Here is a 26,823-nt window from a genome sequence, read left to right as displayed (position 1 = left end):
TCTCTATTGTACATGAGTAGAAGTTCTTAAGGATCTTCTGGCTGACTTGGAACTTCCTTAGGCGCCTGAGGAAGTAGAGGCGTTGTCGTGCCTTCTTCACAACACTGTTAATGTGTGTGGTCCATGTCAAGTCCTCGGATATGTAGGCTCCGAGGTACTTAAAGCTGTTGACTCTCTCAACCGGTGCCCCGTCGATGCTGAGGGGGCTGTAGTCCTTGACCCCCGACCTCCTGAAGTCCACAATCATCTCCTTTGTTTTGCTGACGTTCAGGGAGAGGCTGTTTTCCTGGCACCATCCCGCCAGGACCTTGACCTCTTCCAGGTAGGCCCTCTCGTCGTTGGCAGAGATCAGGCCCACCACCACTGTGTCGTCAGCAAATTTGACGATTGTATTGCTACTCCGCTGAGCCACACAGTCGTGTGTGTACAGGGAGTAGAGGAGGGGACTCAGAACACAGCCCTGGGGGGCCCCTATGTTGAGGGTGATGGATGAGGAGGTGCAGTTGCCTGCTCTCACCACCTGGGGTCTGCCAGTCAGGAAGTCCAAGACCCACTGGCAGAGGTCATAGCCCAAGCCCAGGTACCATTATTTTTGTTAGGCCCTACAAGCAATGTACATGATATTTCAGCTTCAATCAATGGATCATAATGTATTATAACTTTTAGTTTTCCCCATATCCAATCCATTGTTTTTGGACCGCGTCTGTATTTTTGGTAGCCAATGTGAGTGCTAATGCTGACTAACAGCAAAAGAGGATATCTTGGCTGTCCTCACAGTGTAGATCTAGTCTCTGAGCCTTTAGTTGTCCTGTAGCCCTGAGTTACTTGTGTTGTATTTGTCTGGAACTTGTAACTTGTAAATGAGACTGTGTCTCAATGAGATGTTTACCTGTATAAATAATAGTTTGAAATGAAATGGAATTCAGTGAGCCAACTCCACACCTGATATCATCAGTAAGTGACAGTATTGTTGTCATGTCATTGAGGCCCCGTTTAGACGAGCGTTTTGTGAACAGAAACCGCAAAAGTCATCTTGCGGTTTCACTTTTAATTTTACGTTTAGACGAGCGTTTTGGGGTGGAATTCTCCGTGCAGACGACGCTGTAACGACGAAGCCCCGCTGTCACACGATTGGCGCATGTCACATGACGTGCTGTGAAGACCCGCCCTACTCTGCCTCTGATTCGCAGACTGTGGATGGGGAATGTGATTGGACAAAAGCAGAGTCACTCACAGACAGTGGGTCCACTCACGCCGCGGGACAGATTCTTGTGTATTTAACCCTTTCACTGCCACACGACAGCCGGTTGTGTGATAGTAAAGGGTTAACCTTCTGTCGTGTGGCAGTGAAAGGGTTAAAAGTACTGCCAATGTAGCCTTCAGGTGATCTCCGTTGATATAAGTCAGACATACTTGCTTTGTTTACGTCTCGGCTACTGGCGCATACCTGCTACCTGTGACGTAAGCAGTACGCGCGACCAGAGCCGTGACAACCCTTTCGTCATCGTTTTATCAGATTTATACGTTTTAACAGTTTAGACGAGAGCGCAAAGCTTTTGCGTTTCTAGGAATTCCACCCTGGAAGGTAGTCTCACTTTTTTGCGGTTTCACCCCGTAAAAACGCCGTTTCCGTATAAACGAAAGGCACATCCGAAATTTTTTTTTGCGGATTCACCTGCTAGCGTTTCCGTCTAAACGGGGCCTGAGTGTGATGGCGTGCTGAGAGCCTTGCAGCAGCTCTCCTTCACACAACACTGACAAGAGAGAACAGTGGATGTGGATTGGAAAACACCAGTGTTACGCATCTCCAGGCCCTTCTCCCTGAGGCCTGAGATAACATTAGTAGGGGTGGGACAATACATCGATCCAGATCGATATATCGATCTATTATCAATAATCAAATAGGATCGACGCAACGTAAAAAGATCGATTCATATTGCGATACTCTTATTTTGAAAATCCCCGCGGGTCATATCCGCCGGCGCCCAGTATTGTGAAACTCCGTGTAGACATTACAGCAGTGTTTGCATCTGCTGTAAAGCACTACAGAGCGTCTATTTTGCGAGCCGATATAAGTCTGTGCAGTTTTTTCCCCGCAACGGGTCAAATGCATATAACAGGCGTTGCATCGTCGCCATTCCTTTATGCCAACGTCGCGTTAAATATCTAAATGAACGTCGCGTTGGCTGCTTAAAAGCTAAGCAGCTAACCGTGAGAGAGAACAGGAGAGTGAAGAGGGGACTTGGAAGGAGGAGGGGTGGGGGCTGTGGGGGACTGTGTGTGTGTGTGTGTGTGTGTGTCTGTGTGTGTCTGTGTGTGTGTTAAAGCTCAATATATAAAAACAAAAGTGAACAGGAAGTCTATTTGTATTAAAAACAATAGATTGTTTTTCATTTAAATGTCTGGAAGAGCTCAAAAATAAATACATCAATTGATATTTCCGTAGCCTTTTTTTAGTTGATCTAAATGTGACTGATTGTGTTAAATGGGCACATAATATCGCCTCATATCGATCGCAGGCACCTGAATTGAATCGTATCGTATCGTGGCAGACTTTGTGATATCGGCAAATATCGTATCATTGTCCAAAGAATCGATATCGTATCGTATCGTGATGAAACTGATGATTCCCACCCCTAAACATTAGCGGACTCATTAACACTTTGAGCGCCAGAGGTTAATTCATTATTAGTCCCTTGAATGCCCAGATCCACTTCAATGTTAGCATTAATATCGCCTAATCTACCGGTATGTTTTAAATTATGGATATGTGTCTAATCTGCCCGTCGCTTATCAAAGACTCATTTTCCAGTCAACATTGTCGTAGCATATTGTTTTTTTATCGGTTCATTTCCGTTTCCTACCATTCTGAAAAGCACTTGGTTTCACTGAAAAAATAAGAGATTCCCTGATAATCGCCTTTTCCTGGAATATTCTAGAACGTTGTCATTTTTCTGCCTATTTATGAATCGTTTTCAAATAAACGCTAGATTATCCATAGTATATGTGTACTTATGCACGCTCGTGGCGCGCGCTGAAAATCGATTCTCCTATTTCCTGACGGCGCGCAGTCAAACAGCCTATCACCATAATCACATAAACGCTTATATATCCGTGAAAACGGGTCTGATCATCCTTAGACTGATAACATAGATTCCTTACCTGAGATCAGATGGTATCCAAATGGATTATTCCAATTCCTGATCGCCATTTGAAAAAAGCGCTCATTTGATTGATCAACCGAGTATAGTGTAAACACATAATCCCCGCTGCTCTAAGGCTCCAGAGTGAACTCTGGTAGACCCCGGCTGCATGAGTGAGACGTAAAATGTGGAGTCAGGATTTCTTTCTCCCATTCACTTTCATTGAGTCCAATCCAAAAGGGTGATTTACCATCTGGGAGACGATAGGGGGCGCTTTTTTCACATCTGAGCGCCGGGGGTGCCTGGATCTCCAACGGAAGAGTCGCTTGATGCAATATGGTTTCAGATCGCTAATAAAAAAAAACTAATAAAACGAATATTCTCTGGCGTGGGCATTCAACCCGTGGGGGGTAAACCCGAGAAATCTCGGGCGTGGCATTCAAAGTGTTAAGAGACGCAACAAAGCTATCCACTTCAGCCCGCATAATCCACCCCCCTCCCTTCAGAGAATAAAGCTAAATGCTAACTAGCCTTTGTGCTATAATTGCACACAAGCGATTCAGAGACTGAGGCGAATGGCTAAATAAGATAAGATATTCCTTTATTGATCCCCTTGGGGAGGTTCAGGCTGCCAGGCATCATAGCAGCATGTGGGAGGGGAGGTACAGGTAGTAGAAGACAGGTCATAGAATTATAGTACAGTGGATAAGTAAAAATAAAAAATAGTGCCAACACCCAGTGTGAGCGATGAGTCAGTGAACAACATACTGTAGAGTGTTGTCCCCAGCCAGGCCATCCATCTGTCCCTGGATGAGGGACGGGTGGTTTTGTTGACACCTGCTGCTCTGTATGTCTCCGTCCCTCCCACTAGAAGGCAGGGATTGAGCTACATGCTGAGAACTACATCCAGTCCCTATCCGATATTAAAGGGGAATGGTAAATGGTGCATTTTATATAGCACTTTTATCCAAAGCGCTTTACAATTTTTGTTCCTCACATTCACCCAGTCACACACTGATGGCAGAGGCAACCATGCAAGGTGCCAACCTGCTCATACATACATTGTCATTTAGCAGCTGACACTTTTATCCAAAGCGACTTACAAGTTCTGTACAAGTCAGCAGGAAGGGTACAACTCTTACAACCGAGTAACAATGTTCATCAAACAGTGCTGAACCTTGGGTGCTGCAGTGTTGAGTGCATAGTAGTAAATACATATTAGTGTAGGAAGAGTGCATGATAGAAGACAGTAGGAAGGGTAGTTTTTAAAATATTTCTTTCATTTCAGATATTGATTGAAGAAGTGAGTTTTTAGTCGACGGCGAAAGATTGGTCTGGTCGGGTTTCGGCTGTCGTAACTGTGGTGGGGAGCCGAGCTTGTTCCACCATTGTGGAGCGAGGACCGAGAATAGGCGGCTTCTCTTTGATGACCCTCCCGGAGCTCGGATAGGAATGGGTCTGAGGCAGCCAGAAGATGTAGAATGGAGGGGTGCTGAGGGTGTGTAGAACAGAGACCATTGACCGGAGGTAGGCGGGAGCCATTCCCTTCGCCGCGGGATGTGCCAGGTCGAGGACCTTTAAGCGGATTTGTGCGGTGATGGGGAGCCAGTGCAGGTCCCTAAGAAGTGGGGTAACATGGGCTGACTTTGGTAGGTTGGAGATCAGGCAGGCGGCTGCATTCTGAATGAGTTGAAGAGGCTTGGTGGCAGTGGTAGGTAGACCAGCGAGCAGTGCCTTGCAGTTGTCGAGGCGAGACATGACTGTTGCTTGGACAAGGAGTTGAGTGGCTTCTTTTGTCAGGAAGGGGCTGGATCTTTGTGACGTTGCTCAGGAGGAATCTGCAGGTTCTGGTTGTTGCGGCGATGTGAGTGGAGAAGTTCAAGGACAACACCAAGGTTCACTGTGATGGAAAGGTCAGTCAGCTGGGAGGATTTGGCCGGCAGGTGAAGCAAATCTGTTTTGCTTAGGATAAGTGTCTTGCTCAAGGACACTTCGATGTGCTGCCCGGGAATCAAACCGGGAACCTTCCGACTACTAGACGACCGCTCTACCTCCTGAGCCACTGTCGTCCCGGGAATGACGTGAGTCGTGACCCATTTTAAGAATTCAATGTGTTCTTCCTGTCAGTACTTATGAACATGCACCATTACTGTCCTAAAGCTAGAAATCTGAGAGAGAACCTTCCAATCTGTGATGTCACAGGGATTTACAATCTGGAGCTGCTCCATAGACAAATTAATGGGGCTATGACTTTGTGGGGTCATAAAATGTTTATGATTGTGAGCTCTAAAACCCTAAATGAGGTTTATATTCTAACATTGTTGGAAGGTCTGAAACAGAATCGATAAGAGCTCACACAACATTTTATGGCCTCATAAAATCAGAGCCCTGTTCACGGTCAATGGAGCAGCCCCAGTTGGGAGGGTTCAGATAGGGTTCTCTCTGGTTTCTGACCACAGGAAGAACATAATGACTGAACTGTCCTGGACCACAGGAAGAACATAATGACTGAACTGTCCTGGACCACAGGAAGAACATAATGAGTAGGGGTGGAACGGTTCACAAAATACAAGGTTCGGTTTGTATCACGGTTTTGTGGTGACGGTTTTCAGTTTGGTTCGATGTAAAAAATAAATAAAAAATACACTCCAAAAATGCAATACTGACTGAACTGTCCTGGATCACACAGGAAGAACATAATCACTGAACTGTCCTGAACCACAGGAAGAACATAATGACTGAACTGTCCTGGACCACAGAAAGAACATAATGACTGAACTGTCCTGAACCACAGGAAGAACATAATGACTGAACTGTCCTGGACCACAGGAAGAACATAATGACAGTAGGGGTGGAACGGTTCACAAAATAAAAGGTTCGATTCGTATCAGGGTTTTCGGTTCGGTTCGATATAAAAAAAAATGTACACTCCAAAAATGTAAACATGCTTCTCATTTATTAAAAAAAAAAAAGTTTACAGCGGTTTGCCTTAAATAATGTTTGGCACACAAAGACCGAACTGACTGAAAAATATAGGCTACATTTGTCAAAGTATTAACTTAGTGCAAACAAACAAAATAATTGTCAGTTCTTAATGAAAAGATTCGTTTTCCGCTTGAAATTAGTGCAGTATTTAATTGAAATACAATGAAAGGAATATGGCTGGATTTCTTATCAAAAGGAAAAGTGTCACTGTGTTATTTAAAATAAATAAACAAACAAATTAGAAGGCCATCAATATAGAATGCAGCATAAAGCAAACTAACACACACTGTAGGTTAGGGCTGGGCGATATAACGATAACGATAAATATCGCGATATATTTTAATAATCGATATCGAATATCGAAATAAATAAAAAAATCGAAAAAAATTTTTTTTTTCTTTTTTTAATTTTTAATTTTTTTTACCTGCAACAGGGCAGTTTTAAAACCAGAGACAGTGGACAGACTTGTCTTTCTTGCCTGCAACTTAAAGTAATGGCTTTGCTTGTCCAAATGACAATACTGACCAAATTCAGATTTCTTTTTCTCTTGTCCATTTATTTTGTTTGCTTTCTAATTTAAAATACATTTTGAAACCGTCTGTACACAGTAGGCTATGTGTGCTAGCAGAACTAGACTCCAGTCACGAGTCACAGTGCACATGTGCGGTGGTTTGTCCACCAAAAAAGCGCCAAAAGATAGAAAATAAACTAGCAGAGCCAGAACTGTTTAACTCCTCTGGAGCCACAGCCAGCAGAGAAGCCGGTTTACTTTAGCTTTTAAACCAGCTGCAGCCTGAGAACTGGAGTGGGGATGTAACACTAAAGATGGCGGCAATGACAAAGAATTGCTGCAAAATAAACATACAATGTTTTTTTTTTAATTTTTTTTTATACTTATAACAATTCGATAATTATCGATATCGAGAAATAAAATAAAATTATCATATCGTTATCGCAATATGATTTTTTTCCATATCGCCCAGCCCTACTGTAGGTCTACTGTTTCAAACAACACTACTCTGTTCATTCTATTTTTAAAATACATACATTGTCTGTCTACATTTATTTAGACTAACATTATTTAAATATTGAGTGCAACACAGCAATTGTGAAACGGTGGTGGATTAACGTAATTCACACACGGAACTGTCTATGGGTTTGGGGTCCGCACGGACATTTAGCGTGTGGTACCTTCTAGGGCTGCAACTAATGACTAATTTGGTAGTCGACTAATCTGCCGATTATTTTTTCGATTAGTCGACTAATCGAAAACCAATGTAAACAACAACAAAAAAACAAAAAAAAAGGATTTTTTTTTTTTTTTTTTATTACCTATCTTTGTGAAAGTGGCTTCTCAGCTCTGATCCAGCTGAAGACAGAGCAGAGGAACAGATTGGACATTGAGCATGACCTCAGAGTTGCTTGTCTACCATCACCCCAGACTTTGACTCTTGTCAGGACCAAACAACAACATCATAACATGATGATCCCATAGCAAATTAAAATAATGACTCATGAAACATTTGAATTTGGATCTTTAAGCCACTTTAAATGAAAATGTATTTGAAGAACAATACAGCAATCACTCATAACAAGATAAATAAATTAAATAATACAAATTAAAGTGGAAGTGTACTTTAAATAACTTTTGTTTGCTGTGTGTGAGAGGAGTCCGTGTGTGTGTGTATGTGTGTGTGTCTTACTCTGATCGCTGTGTGAGTGAGAGGAGTGTGTGTACTGTGTAATTTGTGTGTGTCTTACTCTGATCGCTGTGTGAGTGAGAGGTGTGTACTGTGTAATTTGTGTATGTGTGTGTGTCTTACTCTGATCGCTGTGTGTGAGTGAGAGGAGTGTGAATGTGTGTGTGTCTTACTCTGATCGCTGTGTGTGAGAGAGAGGAGTGTGAATGTGTGTGTGTCTTACTCTGATCGCTGTGTGTGAGTGAGAGGAGTGTGTATGTGTGTGTGTCTTACTCTGATCGCTGTGTGTGAGTGAGAGGAGTGCGTGTGTAATGTATTGTGTGTCTAGTCTGATCATCATCTCCTGCAGGGGAACAATGTTTTCAATGTCCAAAATTTGCTATGGGATCATCATGTTATGATGTTATCTGGAACCCTGAGAAGCCACTCTCACAAAGATAGGTAGTGCACAAAAAAAAAAAAAAAAAAAAAAAAAATTTAAATAAAACTTTTTTTAATTTTTTTAATTTTTTTTTAATTACTAATTGACGCAACAATTTCTCGTCGACGATTTTTTATAATCGACGTTGTCGATTATGTCGACTAATCGTTGCAGCCCTAGTACCTTCGTTCTCGACTCTACCTACAGTGGAAGTTGAGTGGAGTCTAATCGAGTTGATACCATGCAGTGGGAAAGCGGCAATAGTCCCGGTTGGAATTAGTAAACACAATGTTAGCCTTCTTGGATGTTGAATAAACGCCATTGTCTTTCGACACCCCGCCTATGACTCCCATTTTATCCTCTACTAGCTACGGTAACATTTCATTGATGTCTGATAATGATTGGCTGTATCACTGGCTGTATTGGAGATGGCGGGCTACCAACGTGCGTTATACTTGTAGCGTCACAAACCGTGCTAACGTTATGGCTAGGGATGCACCGAAAATTCGGCCACCGAAGGTTTTCGGCCGAAAATGGCCAAAAATGGCCTTTTGGCTTTCGGCCGAAAGAGTTTTTTTTCACCAAAAATATATCACCGAAACAGAAGCAACCTGTAACCTAACGCGTGTTGTTGTGATGATGTCATGAAAACGCGGATTCATTACCTGCGCGCTGTGAGCTCTTCAGTCCTGCGTCCTCCTCTTGGGACTCGGGAGCAATGCATCTCCTCGGGAGTCGCGCTGTTTCTATGTAAACTCTGCGCGCAACGAGTCCAATAAATGCGTCTTTAACATACTTTATCCTTATTTACTATATGCCCGTTGCGGTTAATCACTGAGTGATCTAATATGCATATTATTCAGAGCGAGAGGGATTGTGTTTCTCACATTGACGTCTCTCTCCTCTCGGCTTTCAGCCAACTGTTTCCTATTTTCGGTATCGGTTTCGGCCAAGAATTTCCCATTCGGTGCATCCCTAGTGTTAGATCCTGATCAAACTGGCCAGTATCACGTCTTCATCTGTTTTGGCTCTCCATCCAATTCCTCTGCGTTGTGTCATTTTAATGGTCCTGACGTCTCTCCGACACTGGCTGATAAGATCCTTATCTCCCCCGTTAGTGCAATCCATAAACCATAATAATTCTCCACCTCCGTAAGAATCCGACACTTCGACAACGTGAAATACCTTACAAGGAAAAGCGTGGTTTTATTTGCTAAACAGAAACCCCAGCTCAGATGTTAACAGATTGTATTGTCCTTGAAGAGTCTATTCCAGGGGTGGGCAACCCTAGGCACGCGTGCCTGCATAGGCACGCGGGGGCATTTTCATAGGCACAGGGGGCAGCATAAAAAAATAAAAATAAATTGCTTTGAAATATTATAGTGAAATATTTTGCACTGTTGTCGCATTTATCTTGTTGAAATCCTCCCACAGGTTATTTTTACTACCACATATTTAATTGAGACCCTTTATTTGTTTATTATTTCAATTTAGCTGGAAATACATTGCTACATCATTCAGTAACATTTGCAGAGCCTTATAACAAAAACATTATTACGGTCACCATTGTGACCAGTGGGATTAATCAACAAATTTTATTATTTATTTTTCTATTTCATTGCACATTGCACATGTTAAAAGCAATTTTTTTTACTCAAAATGTGAGTATTACCAAGTCAACTTGTGTTCTTAAAACAATGACAATAAACATAGTTTTATTAGGTTGAAATAATGTGGTTGTGTACTTATTTTTCTGTTAACTTATTATGGATTGAAAACTGAAAACCTTAATGCACAGTAACTGAACTCAATATTTTAAAGTTCTGGTAACTTATTATTATAATTTTTTTTACAGTGTAGTCTTGCGATCAATCAAAACTTATTTACACGATATACCTCACATTCACCCTCCATTCACATCCTGGTGTTCTCCATTAGGCCTGTAGGTGGAGCACACGTACAGTACACACACCGATGGTGTGTGATGTGTCCAAAAATGAATGGGCAAATGTGAGTGAAATGGTCGCACTGTATGCAGCTGTTTGTCTGCATTGCATCCCCCCCCCCCCCAACTCAGATTTAGGGTTGATACAACCATCATAATAATATTGTTAATAATAACAATAACAATAATTGTGTAATAATGTAAAAATTATCATTAAAAATACCTGATTATGAGAAGAAAAAAATTACGGTGCATGGAATATTGTTGAGGCACATTAGTTACAACTATATTTCAAACACTGTTTGTTATTCAGTCCAATAGTGTTCAGGCCTGGTCTTCAGCCTAACCCTCCTCGCGTTAGCCGAAGCTAATGATGATGTGGCATTCTCCACATCTCATGCTGATCTCAGTCCTACTCGCTCTTGGTCAGATTCTAGTCTGCCCTACACCCGCAAACACCGTTCGACTTATAGATGTTCGTCGTCGCAACGCCGGCCCCGCCTTCTGGTTGTCATGCGACGTGTTGTCATGACAACTGCGTTAATAACCTTTACACATATTTCACGTTTCATTAAGATGAACCTCTCTCCCTCCTGCTCTGGGAGACACTCGCTCTTATCTCAGATGTTCTTACAAGGAATGTCAACAAACATTCTCTCGCTGGCAGTGTGCCTCACAACAATCACCCTGCTCTACTGAACCACCGTCTCCTGCTTCCACCGTCCGCATGCACTTCGACCTCTCTGACCCGGCACCGTTTTAGCTGTGGTCACTCCCCCCAATCTATACATCACATACATTGAAAAAGCACCCCAAATCCTTCACTAGTTATGGCAAGATGTAGGCAGGGAGCGAAATTAACTTTTTGACTCACCGGCCAGTGGCGGGTAGATGGGAAGAATCTACCCGCCAAGCATATTTCTTACCTGCCAACTTTTTTTTGATAAACATTCTTTTTATTATTATTTTATATACATTTTTTTTTTAATAAAATATATATATTATATAATCATACTTGTGATTGTGTTATCTGCGAGACATCTAGGGTTGGGAACCGGTTCCTAATTGGCCGATGCCTGGAACCGTGTGGCTCCCGTGACTTTAGATTCCATTATCTCTGCCAGGTTTTTCCTACAGTTGCGCAATAACGTTAGCATGTAGCCATGGCAGACTCTATTTGATTCCTTAAGGGCTCGAAATTGCCTGGGTTTTGGTAATATGCTCCCGAAATGCTCCCGCTGTTTGGCTACTTCTATGTGCAGTGAAAACTACTTGAATGCTTTAGAACCTAGTCATTGATTTAGTTCAGGGTGAGCTCAAATTAGCCGCGGAGCTAACGCTACCTAACGTGAGCTAACGCTATTTAATCAAGCTCACAATGAGAGATAAACAGCCGACAGCGGATAGTACAGGTACAAATACAATAAAACAGCAGGTGGGGGCTGTTGTGTAAACCTTGTACTCTTTAGTTCACATATAATAAGAGACGGAGTGTTTGTTTACAAGTCTGTACACTGTAAGCCAGGAAGTACCGTGGTGGTGCAACATACAAATGTGTCCGTGTAGCAACACAAGCCAATACCTTATAGGACAGGGGCCCTGGGAGGGAGCTCTGTGTGTGTGTGCGTGTGTGAGACAGAAGTCAGAGGAATAACGACCTGTTATTCAATAGATTAAATTAGTTTAAGAATAAAAAAATAAATACATTTTAAGAGAATCTCAAATACATTATTTTATTTAAGTGTAGGCTATAGTTAATGTTTTTTTTTTTACAGTTTTTGTATTTTTCTGACATGGGGGCTCAACAATAAATGACAATCAGAAATGTCAAGTTGAATGTTGTTATTCTAACCAGCTTAGACCCCTACGCTCTGCATCTTCTGGCCGCCTCAGACCTACTCCTATCCAAGCTCCGGGAGGGTCATCAAAGAGAAGTCGCCTATTCTCAGTCCTTGCCCCACAATGGTGGAATGAACTACCCACCCCAGTTAGGACAGCCGAATCACGTCCAATCTTTCGCCGTCGACTAAAGACGCACTTCTTCAACCATTATCTGAATAAAAAAAAATATATCTAACCCTAACTAACCGTACTGTCATGCACTTGTCCTAATAAACTAACCTACACTGTAGCACTCAACACTTTGATGAACATTGTTGCTCAGCTGATAGAGTTGTGCCCTTCCTGATGGCTTGTCGTACAGAACTTGTAAGTCGTTTTGGATAAAAGCGTCAGCTAAATGACTAAATGTAAATGTAAATGTAGTTCTGTTGCATTTCCAATTTATTTATGTAAATTATAAATTGATCAGGTATCGATAAGGGTATCGATAAAGAATCGAATCGATAAGCAGAATCGATAATGGAATCGTATCGATAAAATCCTATCAATTCCCATCCCTAGAGACATCGCCAGCTCCACTGTCTGTGTGTATACTCGAGTGGCCTCCAGCTCCAGCAAGGATTCTCCGGGGGTGCAGCTGGACCCTAAACGCTACATTCAGCATGCAAAAGGATTCTCCTGAGCTACAGCTGGACCCTATTCAGCAGCCCTCACTCATGCGATGTAAGCCAGGGACTCGAATACGCATGTTGTTGTTGTAGGACATTGATGCCAGGAGCTATCTGTAGCTACTGCTGGATGGCGTTGGGACAACGCCTCAGTGAACTATTTAGTTTACTGCGACATTTCGTAGTGACTAGTTACCTAGCCAACGGAGGTATTATGCACTGGACTATTGCTGGAGGATTTGTTGATGTCTGGAGCTATCAGTAGCTAGCCGGCTGGATAACGTTACACAATGCCTCATGTATTAAACTAAGTGAATAGTTGACTGGGTCATTTTGTAACGGTAGCTAACGTTATCTCACGAAGGTCCCACACTGACTAGACTAACGTCACGGTGACTCGGAGGCAATAGCCTCTGTTTACATGCAGGCATACAGGGGTAGGAGCAGCAGCAGTGCTAACTAACGTCACGGTGACTCGGAGGCAATAGCCTCTGTTTACATGCAGGCATACATGGGTAGGAGCAGCAGCAGCAGTGCTAACTAACGTCACGGTGACTCGGAGGCAATAGCCTCCGTTTACATGCAGGCATACAGGGGTAGGAGCAGCAGCAGCAGTGCTAACTAACGTCACGGTGACTCGGAGGCAATAGCCTCTGTTTACATGCAGGCATCAGCGTTTCCGTTAGCCGGTAATTACCGGTATTTGACCGGCAAAATCTGTTGAAGTCCGACATATTTAATCTCTCCGGTCATAATGTCCGGTGAAAATAATTCCCTCTAAACACAATTAGATTATTTGAATTGTATTAAAATAGGCTAAAATTAAATAGCCTATGCGATGAACGAAACAATCATTACATTTGTCGTTGCTTCATCAAGCAGCCGGTCTAATAATGACATCCTGTTGTCAGCGCGAGCTGGCTGCTGATATATTTGCGAGAAGCATGGCTTGGCAGGGTGCAGTACTCCAATTCAGCCATTGGCAATTCAGCTGTTGGGTGGGGGCGCTGCTGCGGACCTAAAAACACAGCTGCTCTGCTCTGCCTGCTCCATGCTTCACGTAAATATATCAGCAGCCAGCTCGCGCTGACAACAGGATGTCATTATTAGACCGGCTGCTTGGTGAAGCAACGACAAATGTAATGATTGTTTCGTTCATCGCATAGGCTATTTAATTTTAGCCTATTTTAATACAATTCAAATAATCAAATTGTGTTTAGAGGGAATTATTTTCACAGGACATTATGACCAGCACCAAGTCGTTGGGAGGTGGAGATATACATCACGCAAACCACGATAATGTTGCCGTCTCTCTCTGCCAAATTTCTCAGTTCTTCGCTTGATATAATTAATACAAATGTCCAATATAACGGAATTCGTTAGCTCATAAAAATGTGATTATAACAGACTGCTGTTTATTAAGGTCGGGCAGACTGCCCACCGACACCTCAAGTCGGCAGCAGCACGAAGTCTCGAGGGACTTATTTTATTTGGAATATATTAATGACTGTATATACGCAAAAGTAGCCTAGTTTTAAGTTAAAATATTATAAATGCCTTGATGATGTCATTCTTTATATAGGCCTATCAATTGTTTTTAAGCTCAATAAACTCTGACCGGAATTTATCCCATTTGTCCGGTAGATTGAAATCTACCGGACACTCAGACCTGCAAAAAAAAATTCTAACGGAAACCCTGGCAGGCATACAGAAACAGGTGGGGAGGGGGTAGCAGCAGCAGCAGCAGCAGCAGCAGTGCGCGGTGCGCGCTTCATGTCTGTGCTGAGACAGCGAGTGAGAACTCCGCTAAAGAATTGGATCATGATTTTCGGTTTTCACATGACTATTTGATTGCCCGCCGGGAACAAACTTAACTTTTTGACTTACCAGCCATTTGGCTGGTAGATTTTAAAAACTACCAGCCATCCAGATTTTTTACAAGCCAAAAATTATAAATAGCTTTTTAGTATATCGCCATGTGTTATTATTACTATATAATACTCATATTAATTTTCAATTAATATCATAAACAACATAAGGAATATTAGTAGGGATGGGTACCGAATTCGGTACTTTTGAGGTACCGAACCGAAACACGTCGGTACTACCGAGTATCGAATCAAGTGAGAAACCGAAAAAAAAATAAAAAAAAAATAAAAAAAAAAATGTTTTATTAATTTTGTTTTTACTTTTTTTTTTGTTTTTTTACTTTTCTCTTTTCATGTCAACGTTCACACGCACAATATATGCTTACCTAGGATTTGACTTGATTCAACAACAAAGCAGTCGGAGCAATGACAAGCCGAAAACTGTCGAAATTGTAGTTATTTGAAGTTTGGATTTTTTTTTACGACTGAGGTAGGTAAATTAAATTTCGACAGTTTTCGGCTTGTCATTGCTCCGACTGCTTTGTTGTTGAATCAAGTCAAATCCTAGGTAAGCATATATTGTGCGTGTGAACGTTGACATGAAAAGAAAAAAGTAAAAAAAAAAAAAAAAGTAAAAAAAAAAAAAAATTTATAAAAAATAATTTTTTTTATTTTTATTTTTTATTTTTTTTAAAGTACCGAAAAAAGGTACCGTTGGGTACCGGTATCGATTCACAGGTACCGGTACCGGTATCGGTTCAAATGTGAAAGGTACCCATCCCTAAATATTAGCCTAATTTTGAGTGGACTGAAGGAATGAGTCAGCGTTAATAGTTTTAAATGCAAATAATTTATTGCGAATTTATTTACAATATGGAAGCAAAAGAATTAAAGAACATATTAAAACAACTTCAAACAAGATAAACAAATCCATACTTGCCACCTACAAGGCAACAAGGGATGTTAGCGGAGTCTGTAATGCATCCAGCCTTGTATGGAATAATAATATAATAATATATAATATCATGCATTGTTATGTAAACAATTCCACTGGGTAGGCTTTACAACCATAATTAGCTGAAAGTGAAAGCCGACACACCTATATGAACATGCTGGACTAACGTTATAAAAAAAACACAATAAACGTACTCGCACATCCAGGCGAAGTCCCTGTATGGTCTTGATTTTTTCGCTATAGCGTGGGCGTTACGGAATAGTATCCGCATTTTAGCCAGAGTCGACTCTGACAGCTTGGTCAACAGTCGGAGCAGACAGGAGCGGAGTAGACTGTGCTTTGTATCTAACAGAGCAGTCCCTGTGACAGCGTGACGTCTCGTGGCTTTTGATGGCTTCCAGTTTCATCACCGACGTCCCGATGACAAATGAATTTCGTTTTCTTTTATCCGTTGCTTTGGCACGACATGGTAGGGCTGGGCGATATAACGATAACGATAAATATCGCGATATATTTTAATAATCGATATCTAATATCGAAATAAAAAAAAATCGAAAAATCGTTTTTTTTTTTTTTTTTTTTTTTTACCTGCAACAGGGCAGTTTTAAAACCAGAGACAGTGGACAGACTTGTCTTTATTGCCTGCAACTTAAAGTAATGGCTTTGCTTGTCCAAATGACAATACTGACCAAATTCTGATTTATTTTTCTCTTGTCCATTTATTTTGTTTGCTTTCTAATTTAAAATACATTTTGAAACCGTCTGTACACAGTAGGCTATGTGTGCTAGCAGAACTAGACTCCAGTCACGAGTCACAGTGCACATGTGCTGTGGTTTGTCCACCAAAAAAGCGCCAAAAGATCGAAAATAAACTAGCAGAGCCAGAACTGTTTAACTCCTCTGGAGCCACAGCCAGCAGAGAAGCCGGTTTACTTTAGCTTTTAAACCAGCTGCAGCCTGAGAACTGGAGTGTGAGGGGATGTAACACTAAAGATGGCGGCAATGACAAAGAATTGCTGCAAAATAAACATACATCTGTTGTTAAAAAAAAAAAAAAAAAAAAAAATTAAAAAAAATTTATACTTATAACAATTCGATAATTATCGATATCGAGAAATAAAATAAAATTATCATATCGTTATCGCGATATGATTTTTTTCCATATCGCCCAGCCCTACGACATGGTATACAAAACATTACCCCCCCCCCCTCAAATTTAAGCCATTCTCGTGGTTTCCCGGAATCAGATGTGTACCATTTCTGGTTAAATTTCCTAACTACACCGACGCTAGTAGCAGGTGCAGTGTTATCGGTGGTGCTGGTGGTAGCAACTGACTCGTCAACGTTAATGTTGTCGCCTGTTTTTCTTAATTTTGAGGGGGGACCCGGGGGAGCTACTCCGGGAATATGCCTCCACATATTTGGTCAAATCAAATGCAAAATTAAATATCAGAGCACAATCAAAAACGCGATTGCAGGTTTTTTTTGTAGTAGGCTAAAGAACGGATGAAGACAGATCACATGTGCGTCTCATGTTACAAACTTGATCTCGTGAGCAGAGCGCATCTCACACACACACACACAGTTTCACTTTCGTTTCAACTCACCACGCCAGCAATCCCTGCATCATATTAATCCCGACCCATGCAGTGGATTTAGTTGGCCGCCAGATGGCGCCCAGGCCTTAATTTATGACGGCCAAACATTAAATCTACACGCCTGTGGCGCTGGGCGTGTAACTATTTTGTACCCTGCCGCCACACGGCGCTCAGACGTCTCAGTGGGAGGCGCCAAACGTAAAAACTGAGCGCAAATGGCGGGTGGCGCTCTCTAGTTTCGGTCCCTGGATGTAGGCCTATGTAATGTTAATAACAAATGTTTTTAAAGTCGTAATGAAGATTGATTTATATTGCGCTTGCCATTTCCACGGACTTTCTACGAACTGACTAGCGCCTGCTGCTGCAGCTCTCCGTGGCAAATGAAAAAAAAAAATTTTTTGCATCCCCTGAACCGAACAATACCCACCCACACACGCCGAACCGTGTAGGTTGTGCCGAACGGTGTACGGTTTGAATGCATACCGTTCCACCCCTAAATGACAGAACTGTCCTGAACCACAGGAAGAACATAATGACTGAACTGTCCCGGGCAGAGAGGCGGACTGGTCATCTGACAAGATGGGCAGATGCCAGAAGGCTGAGCAATGTGCTACATTCACATGTATTCATTTATCTGACACTTCTATCCAAAGTGACGTACAATTTGTGTACAGCAAGTCAGCAGGAGGGGTACACCTGGGTAAGAGGTTGGAAAGTGTTTTAGTCGACTGTGGTGGGAAGTTCATTCCACCACGTGGAGCCAGGACAGAGAATAGCCTGCTTCATTTCGCTGACCCCCCCACCCCCAAATAGGAGTGGGTCTCAGGCAGCCAAAAGATGCAGAGCGTAGGAGTCTTGAGGGTACTACTAACTACATGAATGTAGGGCTGTATTATTATGGATGTGTAATAGGGATGGGCTTCCCAAGATCATGAAAACAAGATAATTGAGACAAAGTGATTATTGTGCTGCATGCCGTGTTACTCTCATGTTGTCTTGTGTTGTAAATGCAGTGCACCCTTCCTTCACAGGAAGATGCAGAATTTAAAAAGCCCAGTCCTGTTACAGATACATTTGAGCATAGAGATCATAAAGACAGCTGAAAGTTGTTATGATTTACTGTTGTTGTTGTTGTTGTTGTAGCAGCCCTCAGTCAGTGATATAATCTCTCCATCGATGACAGCATTCTACAAAACCTGACAGGCCTACCTCATCAAACCACAGAGCATATTCATTCCATACGAGGGAGGGATTAATATTTTCCCCGAAAAGAAGACATTTGCTGTCCTGGGAATTGAAGCACACTATCCCAGGAAAATGTGCTTGCTTTTTTAAGGCATAACTTCAGCTACCAGTCAAAGCGCAATGATGATAATTCAGTAAGCAGCGGCAGGACCTAAGAAAAAATAGGCATAACCTTATGGGTTCTCAACCAGACAGCTTTATTTGGCGTTATATTAATTATTACAGCAAAAGAACACCATTTATGTTACTAATCAGCATTAGAAAACCTAATATAAGACCTACCAGATCCAGGGGTGAAAAAAGGTTGTAGTCTATATTGATTCATGACTTAACAGCATTCTTGCATTTAAGATAAGATACATTTCCTTTATTGATCCCCTTGGGGAAATTATTTTTTGTTTGTCTGCAATTTATATCAGTGACGTTTTCTCCCTGGATTCTTTATTGGGGGGAATGAATTGACAGGACACTGGAATATTACTTTTTTCAATTAATAGAGCAAATCGGGGACGCAGCCCTCGTTAATTATGCACCAAAGCTATGAAACACCCTACCTATGGCCATTAGGGAGGCTAGATCACTAAATATTTTCAAAAGCAATCTAAAAATGTACCTCTTCACCATAGCCCTTTAATACACTCTGCTACGGCGGCGGCACGGTGGTGTAGTGGTTAACACTGTCGCCTCACAGCTAGAAGGTCCTGGGTTCGATTCCCGCTTGGGAACTAAGGTTGCCGCATTGCCAGGTACCCAGGTGGGGTATCTGATCTCCCGGGCCTTTGTAGAGTTTGCATTTTCTCCCCGTGCTCGCAAGGGTTTCCCCTCCCAATAAGATAAACCCAATGGAAAAGCTGTCGCGTTCTTCTTCTGCTTGGACTCATTGCATCCAGACTGTCATTGTTGTACTGTAGATGAGAACTGTTTTATTGCACCACACTATTTTACTCTGTCTATTTTATGCAAATTGTATTATTTATTTTATTGCACTGCTCTTATTCTGTCTATTTTTTTATACTAAATTTATACTATTATACTATATTATTCTATGTCTGCACTACATGCATTGCTTTTATTTTGTCAGAAACCTGCTAATAGTCTTTTATAGATTTGAATGTCAGAAATCTATCATAATCAATAAGAAATCTATTACAATATTTTTAATAGATTTTAATAACAGAAATCTATTACAATCTTTTTTTTCCTCCATAGATTTGAATGACATAAATCTATCACAAATTGTCCGGGAGGTTTTGATATCAATTATCTGTTCATTTCATGCCCATGTCTATTTTATGTCTACATCCAGGGAACAAAATTAACTTTTTGACTTACCAGCCATTTGGCTGGTAGATTTTAAAAACTACCAGCCAGGCAGATTTTTTACCAGCCAAAAATTTTAAATAGCTTTTTAGTATATCGCCATGTGTTATTATTACTATATAATACTCTCATATGCTATTTTCAATTAATATCATAAACAACATAAGGAATATTAGCATAATTTTGAGTGGACTGAAGGAATGAGTCAGCGTTAATAGTTTTAAATGCAAATAATTTATTGAAACATAGAAGTGGGGTCGGACACACACACACTGTTTCAACTCACCACCCCCGCATCATATTGTAGTCTAGTCTGTCTTCAAACTTCCACTCCTCTCGAAACCTTTTTATATTTGAATATCAACATTATCTGTGCATCCTCAGTAATCCTCAGTTTACTACAATATACTCCTCTCCTGAGTCCTGACTAGTGACTTCATCGTCTTTCCAAATGCACTCACACACAGAGAAAGGGAGAGTGCCCTCCCCCCCCACATTTCCCTTTCCCCAGTCCACACTGTCTGCTGTTCTCTATGGCTCTGCCGCTGATCAGGATTAGCTTGTTAGCTTACGCTAACATAACGTTCATTTCGGGCGATGTGGGCATAAAGGAATGGCGACAATGCAATGCATGTTAGATGCATTTGACCCGTTGTGAGAAGAAGAAAAAACCACAGACTTATTTCGGCTCGCAAAATAGGCGCACTGCTGTGTAGCTCTGCTCTCAGGGAACAAACTTAACTTTTTGACTTACCAGCCATTTGGCTGGTAGATTTAAAAAACAACCAGCCAGGCAGATTTTTTACCAGCCATTGGCGGTTGGCTGGTACTTATTTTGTTCCCTGTCTACATCACTGCTCTGAAGCCATTTTTGTATGAAAGGTGCTGTACAAATAAAGTGTTATTATTATTAGAGTGCATGGATCGAATTGGGTCTCTCCCTTCGGAAAGGATGCATCAGTGCAGGTTGGTGTGTCACTACAGCCATGCTAGACACACTCTCACACACCTGCCTGTCCTGGTGGCAGATGGTTTTGTAAAAGCAGCGAATAACCTGTAAATGATGCATGGTGGGAAACTCTGCGAACACAACCTAACAGAAGGAACATGGTTAAAAGCAGCCAACAGTGCCAGCCATCCAGACACAGATGATTCTCTCTGGGTGTCTTTCTGTTGCTCTCTGGCCTCTACGTCTGTCTAACCATATTTTCTGACTCATGGGGCCGATTTATTTTAGTTTTTTGTGTCATGATTTTTTTTCCTTTTAAATCTTAACTGTGCGGGCCAGGCAATTAATTGGGTTTCAATTTCTATTACAATTTCACCTTCCGACGATGGCGAAAACAAAGACAATTGAGATAAAATGATTATTTACTAATTAGCAGTAGGGGTGCACCGATATGAAAATTGGCCACCGATAACGATACCGATTGTTCAAGTAACACAATCGGCCGATACCGATATTTGTGTATTATTTGTATAGTATTTGTAATTTCTTTTAATATTTTTTTTTGTAATATTTTTTTTTTTAATGAAACTACTGTATATTTGTATGTGTATGTTTGTATTTGTAGGCCTCTTTACTTACTTAAAAAAAGGAAACGTCAAGAAATATGTTTATGGTATTAATTCCACCATGCCATGTAGCACTATCTCTCTCCCAGTATCGTCTGGCGGCCTGCAGATGGATACTGTTCTCTCAACCAGAGCTCTCAGCCAATGCAATATAACCATTTTGATTGACAGTCGATTCGGCCAATTACGCCACACCGCTAGCACCCACCTCCTGCTGTCCTTACCACCAATCGGCAAGCGTTTATTAATTTTCTACTTTCGGGCATGCCGCCATTGTTCTGTTTGAGAGAGCACAACAAACTTAACATAGCTACGTTAGCTGCCCGCCGACCAGCACTCCACAGCATGACCAAATGAGACATAATGATTTTACTGCAACAAATGTTATAATAAAACAAAGCCTTTCTATACATTTGTCTGGTTGAAAACTTTATTAACAGATTGCAGAATGGGTAGTTGGGTACGGAATGAGCAACGGAATGGAACTGAGCTATGAACGGACTAACGGAGTAATGCCTTGCTTACTGCTATCTTCGGGTAAATAATATGCTTGTTATTGAACGTGTAACACTAACTATATAACAACTGCCTCTTTGAACTGCTGCGGTCAGGCAAGCGATACCGGAGTCTTAAGGCGAGCACAGAAAGACTCAGAAGAAGCTTCTATCCCCAGGCCATCAGGCTGCTAAACGAACAATAATCACTATGCAACAACCATCAAATGCACACAGCACACACACCCACACGCACACACTCACTCAAACAAACAACACACTGCAGCACCCACTCTCCACACTTTAGATCACACAAACACACTTACACTTTATATTTATTGATAAAGGATTTGCACTACAACTCGTACACCTACTGTGAATTGTACCTAAATTGCACCTCGTCCCATTTCTCCATTTCTCCATTTCTGCCTTGCACTATATAGTATTGTATATTAGTACACTGCACAGTATTGTATATTGTATGGTAACTACGTCTATTCATTTTTTTTACTCTAATTTTACTATGTTATTTTATTTCATACTTATCTTGTCTTGCACATTCTCTGGAGCGCAACAGTAAGAAGCATTTTGTATAAAAGTATTCTGTACTTCTGTATGACAACTATTAAAGAAACTTGAAACTTAATGCCACAAAACGAATGTTTGTGTCATTTTAACAGCAGATACTTTCTTAAATGCCATCTTCCCGAGAGAGGGTGTTGACGGGGAGTTGTGTTATTAATAGCATTGAACAGCTAACCGAAAGCTAGCGTTAACTATTGTTAAAGGTTTAGCCATAACGTTACCTTGGCTAAAGTTGGGGCTATTCATAATCCAGCAATAATGGCTGCAGACCTGCAAGCAAAGTACAGCAAGTTGGCAAAGGAGTATTCCAACGCAAATCACATTTTCACCAGTAACGTTAGTCTTGCATCTCCCGGTAGCTAATGCTAGCTAACCTAGCTCATGTTAGCGTCGTCACTGAGCGACCACCTCGCGTACACAATTAATGACATGTTGCAGACAGCCATATCGGTGTCAATGTTTAGCTTTTAGTGCCAAATCATAAGAGTCTGAAGCGGAGTCTCAAAAGAGAATGTTGAATATTTAGTAGTAACTTTGATGCAGTAGCTTGTGTGTGTGTGTGGGGGACTGGGGCGGGGCCGGCGTTGTGCAGGATGCGACTGAATTTATCGGCTACTGCCATGGGCACATTCGAGCTTATCGGCCGATAGGCCGATTGCAGTCAACAAGGCACTTATCGGCCGACACCGATACCCGACCGATACATCGGTGCACCCCTAAGCAGTAGGTTATGGCAGTGAATTGCACTACAACATAGGTGGTGATATTTATGTATTTATTTCTCCACTTACTTATTTATTTTAATTTATTTCACATTTTTCAGTTAAATTATATTTAAACTAAAGTCATTGTGTTAAAGTTCAATAAATGCATGATGATCTCAAATCAATGAGTAATCATATTTAATAGTCCTGATTTCAAAATAATAAATTGAGCAGCCCTAGTAGTCTAGTACCTTGCTATTGTTGAAGTGAATTGTATAGTATTAGTTTGACTGACTGGTTAGACATGGGACACACTAACGAAGCACCAAGAATAGTCAGACACTCTGACCAAGACAACCGCTGAAACACTGCCTTCAAAACTGCCAAACATCTCTGTACATTTTATTTTCAGCCAGACAATGACGCCACGGTTGTCAGCTCTCTCTCCGATACATCACAATCCATCATCGATGTCAGGCATAGAGACAGAAGGCAAGGACTCTGCTCTCCCACATCTCTGTAATCTCTCCCATAACCAGGGATAACACTCTATAACAGATTACGCCTGTAACCTGCGGTAATAGTAGTTTAGGCCCTGAACTCTTTGTACTTGCCAGCCTAACTGACACTGACAGTAAAGCATGTGTGAGCATGTAGGTGTCTGCTTTGGGGAGTGTAGTGTGTAGAGACAGACAGGGTGGGTTCTCTAATGTACCACTACCACATGAAAACAAGACACAGTGCCATATCAGTTTAAAACCTGCTTAGACTTAAAATGACACGTCATTTACAGGTATTCTGGACAATATAGATTAATAATTTCAGAAGAGAGAGAGAACATCCAAGTCCGAAGATGTGTTTAAAATGTGCATTAATATGCGGTCATCCACACTTCAGTGTACAATAAAATACATAACAATAAAGTTACTTACCAGTGACCAATAAGAGGATGATGTGTAGAGGTATCCATGGAGGTAGGATCTTATTGGAGAACAATGTGTAGGCCATAATAGCAACTGTATGCTCCTACTAAACCCTAGATATATCGCCTTGTGCAAGCTTTGGCTTCCAAAACCTATTGGTCTAGGTTTTCCTCAAAATGTATAATCAAAACGCTCACTGGCAGCTATTGAAGCTGGTGGGTCTAGATGTGTTATTGACTAGCTCATCCATAAGTATCAACTACATAAACACAATAACTGTCTGGTCCCAAAGCCTATGACAGCTTTCCCATAAGAAATCGATTCGCAGCACCCAAAGACAGCATCAGCATGATGGAAATCAAATGCAAATTAAGGGATGTAGTTGGCTTCTTAAATCAACATGACAACACCATGCCAATGCCCTGAGCTGATGTACAGTGCTTTGTAACCTGGCTGTAACTGTACATTAAAACAAAGGATCAATGTTATTATCTATCTACTCTAGCCTATCGCCAACTAACCTAGCTAGCTACCCAACATAACCTAACGTTCACATCATATTGATAAGATTCACATCGATTGACATTTCTCCGTCTCTCACCGTTACATGTCAGGAGATTGGGAGCAAAAGGCGAAAAGACAAAGGCATTGATCTCCAGTTAGAAGCTAACATCAGCTGCCTGGCGGCTAACACCGTTAGCTAGCTCCCCACTGCAACAACACGGCGACGTTAACGCAAACATCTCACTACATTCACGAATTGCGATACAACAACAAGCACATTAACGTTAGATAACGTTAGGTAACATCGGCTACACAGTGAGACAAATAATCAAAAAGACAAGTCATCCAGTCGTCACCTTCTTGAGTCCCGCAGCTAGCCTGCTAACGTTAGTTAGCCCACCGTGCTAAGCTAAAATAACAAGCCGTCCCCCAAAACAAAGAAATGTCTACGAACAGCTGACAGCAGAACGAACGGTCGTTTTTGCTCTCTACGCTAAATAACGTTCCCCATTTGGATGTCAAAGACGCTCGTAATTAAAGTCTATTTAACGTATAATATGTCCTCCATCATCATCATCATCAGTATCGCCATTTTCAGATGATCATCTCTCCGACTCCTTTTCCTTGTCGAGCTCCAGCCTCCAGAATAACGGCAACCGAGCAGCAGCCTCTGTGGTAGTCCGGGCCTAACAGCTGTGTGTGTGCGTGTCTGTGTGTGCGTGTGTGTCTCTGTGTGTGTGTCTCTGTGTGTGTGTGTGCGCGTGTGTGTGCGTGTGTTGTTGGTGGGTGGAGCCGACAGGCAGGCAGGGTCATACTACGTCACGCAGACACGCATACGGGCCGCGTGTAACTGTTCCGCAACAGTAAGTGACTTCCGGGGTAGGCCTGATTGGCCCCGACAGGCACGTGACGCGGCAAACTCAGGACGCGCAACGAGGCTGCTGAGAGCTGTCGCGCGGAAATAGGCTGTCTATTGCCATTCTCTAACACAAACTCTAACCTTAACCAGCTCCTTAACAGCGCCTAAACTTAACCGTTCTAAACAATGCCTAACCTTAACCTTAACCTTAACCATGCCTAACCTTAACCATAGAAAGAATATTGCCATTCTCTAAGACAAACTCTAACCTTAACCAGCTCCTTAACAGCGCCTAAACTTAACCGTTCTAACCTTAACCAACTCCGAAACAATGCCTAACCTTAACCTTAACCTTAACCATGCCTAACCTTAACCGGCGAAAGAATACACGTTAAAAAAAAATCACGTTAAAAAAAAAAGATTTGATAGGATTCGAACTCACCAACAACAGACCGCAGGATCGCAGGACCGCTGGCCCTGCTCTGCCAGGTGAGCTATAGCGCCGAATAAAAGTCATGGCGTATTTGGACGGTTACGTAATTCCGCAAGCTCTGCCGCTCGGCTCCACGGAGCGTGCCGCGCGGCAGAGAAAGTTGCGCGTCACGTGCCTGTCGGGGCCAATCAGGCCTACCCCGGAAGTAACTTACTGTTGCGGATAAGCTATAAGCATACGGGCCACGATTCTATTTATGTTTGCAGCATTCGTTATAGAGAAAGAGCAGTTCATTCAAGCAAATACCCTGTCTTTGTTTGTAACCAACTCGGGACAACGGGAAGGTCTGCAGCCTGGAGCACGATATCCCATTTTACATTAGATTAGATTAGATTCAATTGTCATCAAAGCACCTCAAAGGTGCTAAAAACAAAATTCCAAACATCTCAAAACAAACTGGTCAGACTACTGCTTGACCTTACTCCTAGGCTAGAACCCACCTCACCCCTGCCCACTTTGACAACCTAGGATGGCTTAGAGTAGACAACAGAGTACAGCAACTTGCAATGGGCCTGGTCTACAAGATACGCTACACGACCAAGGTACCCATGTACATGTCAAAATACTTCCCAAAGGTCAGTGAATACCACGATCACAACACCAGAGGGAGCTCCACAAATCATGTTAAACCCAGATTCGGCTCAAACAAGGGACTAAACACGTTTCGCAATTATGCCACATATGTGGAACGCCCTACCCACAGCTGTAAAGGAATGTGAATCACTACCCACTTTCAAAACCACTCTCAAAAAACATCTACGGGAGACTGCAATTCGAAACTGGCCCCTGTAAATGTCCTAACCCAACCCCCTCCAATGTACAGTAAATGACCAAGTACGGTTTTGTCAATATTCCAATGTACAGTTTTGCTTGTACAGGTGTACAGTGTTCCCCACCCACCCCTCCTACCCAATCCCCCCCCCACCCCACCCACCCAACCACCTCCAATGTACAGCCCCCCCCCCCCCCCCACCCACCTAACCCCACCCCACCTAC

General features: G+C 42.0%; 1 protein-coding gene across 2 annotated transcripts in view; it reads right to left on the bottom strand.

The window, feature by feature from the left end:
- The window catches only part of lrp12 (low density lipoprotein receptor-related protein 12), a 74,310-nt gene extending 49,217 nt beyond the window's left edge, over positions 1-25,093 (bottom strand). For both annotated transcript variants that reach the window (XM_084312891.1, XM_084312892.1), the window contains exon 1: positions 23,981-25,093. In XM_084312891.1, the coding sequence (XP_084169017.1) occupies positions 23,981-24,056 (76 nt within the window). In that variant the 5' untranslated portion in view covers positions 24,057-25,093. The remainder of the gene's footprint in view (positions 1-23,980) is intronic.
- Between the last annotated feature and the right edge of the window lie 1,730 nt (positions 25,094-26,823).

The sequence above is a fragment of the Notolepis coatsorum genome (genome assembly GCF_963971535.1).
Source record: "Notolepis coatsorum genome assembly, chromosome: 4".
NCBI classification, from domain to species: Eukaryota; Metazoa; Chordata; class Actinopteri; order Aulopiformes; family Paralepididae; genus Notolepis; species Notolepis coatsorum.
This window is presented reverse-complemented; position numbering and strand designations above follow the sequence as displayed.